Below are 12,757 nucleotides of genomic sequence, written 5' to 3'. Positions count from 1 at the left end.
ACACATTGGCTGCCTCTCTAAGACCCACATCTGTGTTTTCCCTTACATCATTATTGATACCCTACTGGGAAAAAAGTAGAGAGTAAGTGACTCTCACCTACTATTCACCTGTGGGTGTCATGTTGGTTGCATTTGATCATCAAGAAAACCTGTTTTACAGATAAAGAAACTGAGACTCTGAGAAGTTAACTTGACCACAGCTGATGAGGGCTGAACTGACATTTGGACCCAGATTTCTGGGGGTTGTTTGTTTGTTGAAACAGAGTCTCGCTTTGTCACCAAGGCTAGAGTGCAGTGGCATGATTTTGCTCACCGCAAGCTTGTCTTGGGTTCAAGAGATTCTCTTGCCTCAGCCTCCTGAGTAACTGGGACTACAGGTGCGAGCCACCAAGCCTGACTAATTTTTGTATTTTTTTGTAGTAGAGACTGGATTTCACCATATTGGCCAGGGTGGTATCAAACACCTGACCTCAAGTGATCTGCCTGCCTTGGCTTCCCAAAGTGCTGGGAATACAGGCGTGAGCCACCACATCCAGCCTTGGACAGATTTCTCCCTCTTTTTCCGTTATATTACACTTCCTCTTTCATCCCTTCTGTCAATCCAACTTCTATGCCAGGGACTGGCAAACATTTTGTAAAGGGCCAGATAGTAAATATTATTAAGCTTTGTGGGCTTTACAGTCTCTGTTGGCAACAACTCAACTTTGCCACCATAGCATGAAAGCAGCAGTAGACAATACATGAAAAAGTGGTTAGGCTGCATTCCAATGAAGCTTCACTTACAAAATAGATGGTGGACCAGATCTGGCCATGGGCTGTAGTTTGCCAAACCCTGTTCTATACCAACTACTGCTTGAAAGCCCTTCATGATGACTCCAGCTCAACACAGTCATGTCTTTATCCGAATTTCATACTTTATGAGTCATAAATCAGACAGGAAACAGAATTACACTCAGGTGGTTCAACTAAAGAAACATTAATGAAGAAACTATTATACAGAGGTGTAGGCAGGTTAAAGGAACCAGCAAGGATGTTGAAACACCCAGAGACCAGCAAAAGTGGGACACTGTTACCACTCCTCAGCTCTAGTGGCAAGAAGAGGAAGTAGTGTTAGCGAAGCCCAGTGTGTGCTGGTACCCAGAGAAGAGGCCCCTCAAAGGAGCTGTAGTTGTGTGCCGTGCTGCCACTTTGAGAGACATGGCACCAAAGCAGAAGGGGTAGAGGAGAACCACTCCAACCCCTCTCTCTTCCCACCCTCTGATTACCAGCCAGAATATCCCATTGGCCAAACCCTAATGGAAGCCAGCCAAGAGGGGTAACTTGGTGATGCCAAATGGAAAGGTCATCCCCTCAGGGCATAGAGCAAGCAGTGAGGGCTGGAGAATGAATCTGGGTAGAGGCAAATGGAAGAATGAACCACACTCTTACTTATCTTTTGTTCCTCATATTCCAGTGCTCAGCTGAACACTGCATTAGATACCATATGTAGTTTTCATGTGTAGCTCCTGACTCTTCAGTTGGCATGTAAGATCCGGCCACAGTTGTTAACAGAGTCCTGGGCAGACAGTAGGTATTTTTAATGTAAGAGCCTACTGCTCATGGACCAGAGACACATGAATGCTCAGAACCCTTCTCAGCATAATCAGGGGTCAATCCATGCTCCTCCAATTTCTCCCATTTAATTTGAGCACCTTCCAAGAAACCCCAACCTTCCTGTCCTGGGGCTGATCCTATTAGATCCTGGTAGAGGATTTCTTTGAGAAAGAATCACCCAGAGCAGGCTTACTGTGATTCACAAGGCCTTGGAAGTAAACAAGTTCTGAAATAACTTTACCCTCCATTTCCATGTTCATGATACCTCAGAAAATTCCTAGTGAGCTTAGGTCATCATGAAACATCTATAAGTCCTTTCTCTGCTTTTCAAGAAAAATATGGCTCTCAAGAAACATCCTGAGATGATTATTCTCTACAACTATCCACTGTTAGAAATAATGAATAAGGCCAGGCACAGTGGCTCACACCTGTAATCCCAGCACTTCAGGAGGCTGAGGCAGGTGGATTACCTGAGCTCAGGAGTTCGACACCAGCCTGGGCAACATGATGAAACCCCATCTCTACTAAAATACAAAAAATTAGCCAGGTGTGGTGGTATGCGCCTATAATCCCAGCTACTCAGGAGGCTGAGACAGGAGAATTACTTGAACCCAGGAGGCAGACGTTGTAGTGAGCTGAGATTGCACCATTGCACTCCAGCCTGGGTGACAGAGTGAGATTCCATCTCAAAAAAAGAAATAATGAATAAAAGGGACATTGAATGTATCCAATAAATTTAATAATGTTATTGCTATAAATAATATTTTGATTAGAGAATGCATTTAGTGAAAACAGAAAATGCAGTCAAGATAGCTAATGGCCCCACAATCTCCTCGTCCTTTTAATAATAAAACTGCTGTCAATGCACACACACACACACACACACACACAGAGTCACACAGCTAGAGACATTTTCCAGCTTCCCTTGCAGCTAGGCAAGGTGCTGTGACTAAGGTCTGGCCGATGGCTTGTGACCAGTAGTGTCTTCAAAAACCCCTGGGTCATGCCCCTTACAAAGGAGACTACTCAGCCTCCAGTCTTCTTTCCCCCTTCCTAGGGGCTGGAGTGCAAACATGGCTCTTTTTGAGCCACCCACCCTCAAACATGACATGGAGAGCAACACTCCTGGAAATGGTAGACCCACAACCAAAGGAACCCTGGGGCTCTGGGTGACATCATGGAGCAGAGCAGCCTGTATGCTCTGTACCTCTCACCTCTGAACTGTTACATGAAAGACAGAATGAATCATCTGGTTTGAGCTACTGAATTTTAGGGTGCCTTTGTTACAGAAGCTTAGCCTATATCCTAACTAATACATGGATTAACCTCTTAAGAGGTAGCTCAAACTCTAGGTTGCTCCTAGAGTTGGCCCTGTAGAATCAACATATACAAAAAGTCAGTCTTTCTTATAAGCAGGTTTTACATCCTGAGAATACTGTGTATTTTTTGTCCACATTTGGTTGAAAAAGAAATCCATATATAAGTGGACCCATGCAGTTCAAACTCATGTTGTTCAAGGGTCTACTGTATTTCTTTCTTTTTTTTCTTATTTAGCAAGAAGTCTAGTAGACATCTGCTGGTTTTGGTTCAACAGGTTCCAGAACTTCAGGACTGAAGTCTCTGTGATTCTCCTGAACTTCGCATCATGACCCCAAAATGGCTATTGTACCTTCAGTTATCATGCTTGATATGATGTGGATCTGTGTCACCACCCAAATTTCATGTGAAATTGTAATCCCCAAAGTTGAAGGTGGGCTCTGGTGGAAGGTGATCACATCATGTGCATAGATTTTCCCCTTGGTGCTGTTCTCATGATAGTGAGTGGGTTCTTATGAGATCTGGCTTTTTAAAAGTGTGTAGCACCTCCTTCCTCTCTCTCTTCCTCCTGCTCTGGCTATGTGAAGTGCTGCCCCTGACTTTGCCTTCCACCACAATTGTAAGTTTCCTGAGGCCTCCCTCAAAGCCAAGCTGATGCCGGCATCAGGCTTCCTATCATGCCTGCAGAACCATGAACCAATTAAACCTCTTTTTCTTTAAAATTACCCAGTCTAAGGTATTTAGTTATAGCAGTGTGAGAACTGACTAATACAATGCCTGTATTTCTGAAGGGAAGAAGAAGGAAAGGGAAAGGAAGGTGTAAATAAAAGACTTCCCAGAAATCCTCAGTGCAGTCCACTTCCATTTGATTGCCAGACCATGTGCTATGGTTTGAAGGTGTCCCCCAAAAGTTCATGCATTGGGAACTTAATCCCTAATGTAACAATGTTGGGAGGTAGGGCTTAATAAGAGGGGTCTGCCCTCATCAATAGACTAATGTCTTTAGTAAGGGAGCAGGCAAGTTAAAGCGAGAGGGAGTTGTTATAAAAGTAAACTCCTTTTTTTTTTTTTTTTTTTTGAGATAGGGTCTTGCTCTGTCGCCCGGGCTGGAGTGCAGTGGCCGGATCTCAGCTCACTGCAAGCTCCGCCTCCCGGGTTTACGCCATTCTCCTGCCTCAGCCTCCTGAGTAGCTGGGACTACAGGCGCCAGCCACCTCGCCCGGCTAGCTTTTTGTATTTTTTTTTTTTTTTTAGTAGAGACGGGGTTTCACCGTGTTAGCCAGGGTGGTCTCAAACTCCTGACCTCGTGATCCGCCCGTCTCGGCCTCCCAAAGTGCTGGGATTACAGGCTTGAGAAAAGTAAACTCTTGTATGTGCTTCTTTCTCCTCCTCCTCCTCCTCCTCCTCCTCCTCCTCCTCCTTCTCCTTCTCCCTCTTCTCTTCTCTTCTCTTCTCTTCTCTTCTCTCTCTTCTCTTCTCTTCTCTTCTTTCTCTCTCTCTCTCTCTCTCTCTCTCTCTCTCTCTCTCTCTCTCTCATGCTTGCTTCTTCTACCTTCCACCATTCCACCATGGGATGACCCTTGCCAGATGTTGGTGCCATGCTCTTGGACTTTCCAGACTATAGAACCATTAGCAAATAAACTTCTGTTCTTTGTAAATTACCCAGTCTGTAGCATTCTGTTGTAATAGCAACAGAAAACAGAGAGAGACACCATGTCAAACGGCTATTCCTAGCTGAGAGCTAGGGCAGTGAATTTTTCATTCCTCTGCCTTTCTAGTAGAAGAGAGCAAGGAGAAAGGGGCTGAAATGGGTGTTGAGTGAGCCATAATTTTTTCTTTTATTTTTTTTTCAGCCCAGAGGTCTTTTACTTTTTATTTTTTTAACACCTATTATGCCATGAATTCATAGGGAATAGGTTCCAGCAGCTCAGGCTCCTTCCCATTGGTCCTCACAAAGTGTGCTTCTCTGGGTGGAGCAGGCTGGCGCTTCAGCTGAACCCAGGTACCTTTCTCTTTGGCTTCTTTCTTTTTCTGATCATTTTCCTTCACGCGTTTCAGGAAGCTATCTCGGCTCTTAGAGTGCTTAATGTGCTCAATACGCACATTAATTCTCTTGGCAAGAATCTTGCCCTTAACTTGTTTGTTTACAACAATGCCAACAGCATGCTGGGTAACGTTGTAGACTCTCCCAGTTTTGCCATGGTAACACTTGTGGGGCATTCCTTTTTGAACAGTACCCATTCCCTTGATGTCTACAATATCACCTTTCTTATAGATTCGCATATACGTGGCCAAAGGAACAACTCCATGTTTTCTAAAAGGCCTAGAGAACATATATCGGGTGCCTCTCCTCTTTCCCTTTGTGTTCGTCATTTTGGCGAATTACTGGAAGATGGCGGTTCCCGCCATAATTATTAATATGATTTTTATAGTAGTTCTGAAAACTTCTGGGGATGTCCCATGGGGATTTCTGACTTTTCTCAACCATGCTGCCCCTTCCACTGAAGGCTTTGGATCTTAGGCATTGTCCTAAGTATTCCAAATGGAAAGTGGCAATAAGAGGATTCCCCTGAGACTGCCCCTCCATAACTTGTTTTCTAAAAACAGCTTTCCTTTGGGCTCTGATGTAAGTCATACTTGTTGATGAAAGAGGCTATGTCCTTAACTAAGGAAACCAATGGAGAAATGGCTGGTGTTTGGTGTACATGAGTGAGTAGGATGTTGCCATATTAGCAAGATTCATTCTGAGGCCCAAGGGAGCTTTGTGGGATATGGGTGTTTCCACAGGACTGGATAGATGGAGGCTTAATATGAGCTGGGCACTGTGCTAAACACTTTACAAGTATTATTGTAGTCGGTGTTTCCTAAAACCCTGCCAAGTGGACAAAAGTATTGTTCAGATTTTTCAGATTAGAAAACTGAGGCTTAGAGAGGCTCACAGGAATGGAGAGAGATATTTGGGGAATTTTCCTATAAACTGGACAAGATATCTCTAGTTTGCTTGGAATGACCTTGGTAAAGATTTGGATGAGTTTTTAATGCTTTGTGGGTGCCAAGCTAATGTGTTTTCTGGACCTGATCCTGTACTGAGCGTGGCCACCAGGCAGTTCTTTCCATGGGCTACATGCATTATCTCATTTCAGGAGGAGACATGGTGGATGAACTGTGAAGCAGGCTGGGGTTAGTGTCAGGGCTGCCTGAAGTCTGACTTCTGAGTGTATGGGACTATGGCTCCCTTTGGAGTGGAGCAAGTAGCCCCCTTTCTCAGCTAAATTTTTACAAGATTCTCTGTGTACACTGTCTTATTGCTTACTCAAAAGCCTTATCAGAGGTATATTCAGTTTCAATATGAAACAAACTTGTCTAGCAAAATATTTACTCAGCCTTTGACCCTGTGAGTGTAAACTTTGATAATGACGAAAAAATCTGGAGCTGAAAATCAGAGCCACAGAAGGAAAATGCAGGGCTTTGAATAAGCTGCTGCATCAATGAAGCATCCTAGTCAATCAGGATGGCAGCTCTGTCCCTCCATGCAGTGAGGCCCTGCTGGCCACTGCAGCACCCTCTGAGGCAGTCAGACCGATGCGCCTCAGGTCCTCAGATTGGCAGTCACCCTCCTGAGTGCCCAAGTCCTTTCTCCCACCCAAAAAATAGTCTGAACCTCTCTTACCCCCACGCAAATAATGAATACAATGAGCCAAGTGTAAAGAAAGCCAGGAAGTTCCTACCCACCTGGATTCTGCACTACAGCCCTGGCACCTCCTCTGAGTGGGCCTACAAGGGATGAACAGCAAGAGATGACTGACCTTTCTAGAACTCTGCCCACAGAATCTCCAGGAAATTGGGATTACATTGCTTCCCTGGGTCTTGAATGGCGTTTTCTTCTCCTCCTTATTCCCAGTCTTCCTTGTGATTTACTCCTAAATAAAAATTTCCTCAAATTTCCAACTTTTATGTCCGGCCACCACCCCATAAACATGTGGCTCCTACATTCATTCCAGTCCTACCAGATTGCTGCCAGAGAATGTTACAGCCGCAGATGTAACGCATCATGGCCCTTTGTAGTGGGAGTGAACACCTATTTTTGTTTGGTTAGTGGGTTTTTAGAGACAGGGTATTCCTCTGTTTTCCAGGCTGGGGTACAGAGATGTGATCATAGCTCACTAGACCCTTGAATTCCTGGGCTCAAACAACCCTCCTGCCTCAGCTTCCCAAGAAGCTAGGACTACAGGCACATGCCAACATGCCCAGCTAAGTTTTGTAAAAATTTGTTAATATGTAATATGCACGTGTAATTTTTATTTTGTAGAGCCAGGATCTCACTATGTTGCCCAGGCTGGTCTCAAACTCCTGACCTCAAGCTATTCTCTCACCTTGGCCTTCCAAAGTGCTGGCCACCACCCTGGCCAGACACCTATCTTAATAGCCTGCTGGGCATCCTATCTTCTGGTAATGACTCACTGATGATCCTCGAAGTTCCAACACTCCCTCATGTCAGTGCACATGGCCTAGGTGGGGTGACCCCTTTCTCTACTCTAGGAATCTGGCTGATGAGAGCGTTGTTCGCCCTGGCTATGGAGACAGACTTAGGAACGGGCATATAATCCAAGCCAGGCCAAGAGTACTGACTCAATTCCAAGATGTCTGTGCCCCCACAGAAACGAGGCATGTAGCCCATGCCTTATGGATTTCATTCTAAAGGCCAAGGGAGGAAGGGACAATCACAGAGCAGTTAAACCAGAAAGTGACATGATTTGATCAAGGCTGTGAAGAGATCTATCTGGCTGCTACGTGAAGAAGCTAGGTGATGGTGATTTGGGCCAGTGAAATGGAGAGAAGTGAATGGTTTCAAGATATATTTCACAGTTCAAACCAATAGTCTTTCTGCTCTCTCCAAGCCAGATTCACATGGGAAAATGCTCTACCAATACCGTGGCACACTTTTTCCCTGATGAAAACTACAGGAGCTTCCTCATCCAGGAAGTAGCAGTAAGTGCAAGTGCATTGAACCAAATAGGACTTTGCACGAAAGATCACAATTGAGGCACTGCCATCTGCCCCCACGTAGCAAAGAACGCTGTTTGCAGTCTTCATTTCCAAGCTCTTTCTCCTTGGGTTTCCTTCAGAAGATGGGAAGGCCATGACTGAGGAGAGTGCTTTTAAAGATCCCCCAAAATTTGACTATTTTACATACCTGGACAAGTAGGGGAAATAATCACAGGGAAATACCTTGCATTGTCTTGCTTCAGCCGTCTATGAACCTTGGGAGAAAAATGAGCCTTAACTAGGTGTCATGAGTTGAATTGTGTCCTTTATCAAAAAATACATTGGAGTCCTAACCTCTGGTAGCTGTGGATGTGACCTTATTTGGAAATGGAGTCTTTGCAGATGTAATTAACATGTAAGTTAAGATGAGGTCATCCTGGAGTAGAGGGGACCGTTCTTCCAATATGACTTGTATAGTGTCCTGACAAGAAGAGACACGGGGATAACACCACCATGTAATGACGGAGACGGAGATTGGAGTGATGCAACTGCAAGCCAAGAAGCACCAAGGATTTCCAGCAACCACAGAGGCCGAGGGATGCATGCCCCTATCAACATCTTGATTTCTGACTTCCAGCCTCCAGAACAGTGAGAGAGTAAATTTCTACTGTCTTGAGTCACCTAGCTTGTGCTTTGTTATGGCAGCCCTGGGAAATGAGCATACACTGTAGTTTTAAAAACTGAAACAACTGGCCGGGCAAGGTGGCTCACGCCTGTAATCCCAGCACTTTGGGAGGCCAAGGCGGGTGGATCACCTGAGGTCAGGAGTTCGAGACGAGCCTGGCCAACATGGTGAAACCCCATCTCTACTAAAAGTACAAAAATTAGCTGGGTGTGGTGGTGCACACCTTGTAATCCCAGCTACTCAGGAAGCTGAGGTAGGAGAATCGCTTGAACCCAGGAGGCAGAGATTACATTGAGCCGAGATTGCACCACTGTACTCCAGCCTGGGTGACAGAATGAGACTCTGTCTCAAAAAAAAAGAATTGAAACAACTTTTGAGTTTTTGCCACAACTCCAAATTTGGGTTTCAGGATGTGTATTTAAGGTATTTAAAAGCATACCTTTCAGTACTTTCCAATCATTTCATATGTAACTTTTATTTCTTGGAAAAGTCTTCAGGGTTATCTGGGCAGTCATATTTTGAGCCTTTTGGGGCTCTGCTGCATTAAAAAAAAAAAACTAGTACATGTTGTTAAAAAATTTAAAAGCACGTTCATAAACACACACATAAACACACACAAAAAAACATATGTATAGTTTCATATTATAGTTGCAAAATGGTTTCATACAGCTCTTTATTCAAATACTAGTTATTTGTGAGTGACTCCTTTTTTCATGCCTCTCTGGGTCTTTAGCCAAGTAGATACTCAAATATTAGTTGAACAAATGAAAATCAGTATTAATGGTATATTAACAGAGGCAAATGATTTTCGTGGGGGAAAAGGGCATTCATCCAAGGATACCTTAATTAAAGACTCAAATCGTAAATCGGAGAGCCAGGAAGGAAAATGAGGTTCTGTGTTCAGTCATTCCTCTCCCACTCTCTAGTCTCCTCATTTGAGGAGAGTGGTCTCCACTCTAGTCTCAATGAGTATTGGGCTCTCTCACTTGCGCTCTCTCTCTCTCCCGCCACCTCCTTTTTTTTTTTTTTTTTTCTTTACCAAAAAGTAAGTGAATTTGCAGCTTTACATCTCACTTTTTTTTTTTATTTTAGAACTAATTATTTCCTTTTCTATCTCCATTCTTTTTAAAATCTCCAGAGAAAAAATTCACAACTGTTCTTACCAAGAAATAGCAGTGAAGCTTGCATAGCAGTGTCTTTAACACAATAAAACTGGGAAGGCGAGCCATACATTGGGCCATAAAAAACACTCAGCCAGTCTCATTTCCAACTGTGAGTAGAGACTTGGTTTCAGTGTTACAGAAGCCCCCCTTCCATGTTCCCCTGGTTTTCAAACATGTTTGCAGCAATTTCAATATTCCTTCTTGCTTTGACGGGAGTTTCCACCCCATGCTCTAGGCAGCCTCCTGTTTGAAGAGTCCCACAGAGAAGGTGGGGATCAGAGCTAGGTCAACCCACAAGTCTCCTTGCTCCTCTCCTCTTCCCCTTTCAGTGACTGTGTGAAGTGCTTGCCATAGGCCGTGGTCTGAGTGGGGCAACAGGAACAGGAAGAAGCCATTCCCACCCCGACTGGATGCCAGGGCCCTCGCAGAGACAAGTTCACATGCGTAAGCTCAGCCCTTCATCTCCCGCCTAGTTATTATTTTTAACAGTCACCATGTGCAATTCATTGATTTTTGTTTAACGTTTTTCTCTTCCTTCCTGGGCCTTTGCAAACTATTCTCACTGCAGCAGGCAATCAAGCACAGCTGGGGAGCACACCCCACTATGAGAATCTGGTTCCTCTGAAGCCTCCCCTTTTAGATAGGGGAAGAAGGTGCTAGGGCAGGGAGGCAGGGGAAGTGGCTTGTGCGCTGGCCACTTCCCCTGGGCTGGAGGGAGCGATGTCACCCTAACTTATCAAAGGGAACCAGGGCTATGATCCATTTATGGGAAACTGCTGTTTCTTCCAACTGCGTACATGCTATCTCCTTTAATTTCATGATTAGTGTCATTTCATCATTGGGAAGACCAAGCTTTTTCCTGTTCAGTGGCATAAAGCTAATATAAAACCAAGCGTGTGGTTCCTGGAAATATTCACACAATATTTTTTCCAAATTGACATAGTTCAGGAGTTAGGCAATAAATTTCCTTCCTAATGAGACACCACAAAGAAAGCAAACATTTGATGTTATGCCCAAAGAGAGTCCATTGTTGCAGATTTATGGGCAATCTGTGCAAATACTGTCCTTTCCTTTCAATGAGTTTTTAATTTTGGTTTGATAGTCTCCAGGTGTCTATATTTGCCCGTGATATTAGATGCGTAAAACTGTAGTAATAGACATGTATTTTCCTTTTTCCCTTCTGGAAATGTACCTGTCCCCTAGGCATTCACAGCAGAGTCTTACACAGCCTTGATTCATATGTCAGCTGTGTTTACACATCCATACATACATGACACCAAATAAAGACAATCCTCTATCCACGCACACCAGCAGATGGTGTGAGGAAAAACAAAAATCTCCTTTCTACAAGTTTTCCCCAAAGAAAGACGGCCTTCCAAATAAGGAGTGCAAAGGCTCCCTGTGGAGTCTGAGACATTCCCCAGTGTAATATTCAGAGGCATGAGGGCAGGGATGGCTGGTGGTTGGGACATCTTGGGTCTTTCAGCAATGAGGCACCTGGCACTCATTTTCTACTAATGTTCAGATAAAACCTTCTTTGCATGGGATCCTTCTGGAAGCCTGGCTGCACCAGGTCTGTTATGTCCAGTCCTGAACTATGTTGAGAAGCTATAGAGACCCATTCAATATCCTTTGCCATCATCATGAGCATTTCAGTGGGTTTGTGTGTTGGCATCTTTATGGAGCCACATTGCCATGTCCTAAATCAAATGGCAGACCAAAGAGGAAACATCAGAGTCTTGCTAATGGTCACCCAGATACACAGTGCCCAGGAGGAGCAAAAGTGTCCATTCTTTAAGCTCCTGGCCCCTACTGAGATGCATATGGTGCGAAGGCAGCTGTAGTCTCTCTGCCCTGGTTAGCTGTTCTTTCCTGCCCTGCTGGTATGCAGGGGGGCCTCTTCTTCTCACACTGGGGATACCCACACAGTCATTCCTCTTCTGATCTACTGGGTATCTCCCAAAGAAACCAGAAGATGGGAAACGGGACAAACATGCATTGCAGACAGAAATCACCGTCACCCAGCTCTCCTACCGGGCCATCTCTCCAAGCTCCCTGGGCGTTGTCAAATTGTATGAAGGTGTCTGGTAAAGATCAAGTGATGGAAAGTACACAACACATGTAAGCTAACAAACGCAAGGCATTCTTCAGTCTGCAGAGCTCTTAGCATATTATAGGGGTGGTGGTGTGGTGGTGGTGATTATGGTGATGATGGTGGTGGGATGGTGGTTAGAGTGGTGGCTGCAATTATAGTATTTTTATATATTACTATTTCTTAACCTCAGTCCCATATCCCTCTGATAAAGTATCCTATTGCTTAATAGAAAATTTTGCTAATCCTTCTCTCAGGTAGATATGAATCAAAGCAAGCTGAACGGCACAGGTACTTGGCTCAGAAATTGGCAATGATTTCTCTCAAGGAGGAGTGTCAGGCAACAGAATAGCTCTAAAAGAACAGAATCAGCCTGGTATTTAGTGTCACTGCCTCTCCTCCTGGACTTTCTTTTTTTAATTGACTCAAATTTTTAGGTAAGTGAGCTGCCTATATAGGGAACAGTCAAGACACTCTTTTCGTTCACCGATCCCATTCTTGTTGGGAAAAACCTGGGCTCTGGACCTGACAGTCCTGAGTACAATTCCCATCTACCCCCAACTCAGTGGCTGGGTAACCTCAGGCAAGTGGCCTAGTTTCTCTAGGTCTCAGCATCCCCCTCTGTAAAATGAGGGTACTGATACCCTCTTCGGGGTTGAAGATGATATGAAGACCAGGCGCAATGAATACACAGCACCTGGCATGGCAGCTGGTGCCTAGTGGTGCTCAAGGAATATAGACAATATTATTATTACATAAAATGTATGCAGTCATAAAAAAGAATGAGTTCATGTCCTTTGCAGGGACATGGATGAAGCTGGAAGCCATCATTCTCAGCATACTAACACAGGAACAGAAAACCAAACATTGCATGTTCTCACTCATGAGCAGGAGTTGAACAATGAGAACACATGGACACAG

General features: G+C 44.4%; 1 protein-coding gene across 1 annotated transcript; it reads right to left on the bottom strand.

Moving 5' to 3' along the window:
- Positions 1–4,761: 4,761 nt before the first annotated feature.
- Positions 4,762–5,315, bottom strand: LOC117066029 (60S ribosomal protein L21). Its single transcript, XM_033181538.1, has one exon. The coding sequence runs from the start codon at positions 5,281–5,283 to the stop codon at positions 4,801–4,803; it is 483 nt and encodes a 160-aa protein (XP_033037429.1). The 5' UTR covers positions 5,284–5,315; the 3' UTR covers positions 4,762–4,800.
- Positions 5,316–12,757: the final 7,442 nt, after the last annotated feature.

Source organism: Trachypithecus francoisi, unplaced genomic scaffold (genome assembly GCF_009764315.1).
Source record: "Trachypithecus francoisi isolate TF-2019V2 unplaced genomic scaffold, Tfra_2.0 Contig01579, whole genome shotgun sequence".
In the NCBI taxonomy this organism is placed as follows: domain Eukaryota; kingdom Metazoa; phylum Chordata; class Mammalia; order Primates; family Cercopithecidae; genus Trachypithecus; species Trachypithecus francoisi.
Note: the sequence above shows the minus strand (reverse complement) of the source record. Positions and strands in the feature narration are given on the sequence as shown.

Coding starts and splice junctions, on each gene's coding strand:
- LOC117066029 (XM_033181538.1), bottom strand. CDS start 5,283: ATGACGAACACAAAGGGAAAGAGGAGAGGCACCCGATATATGTTCTCT.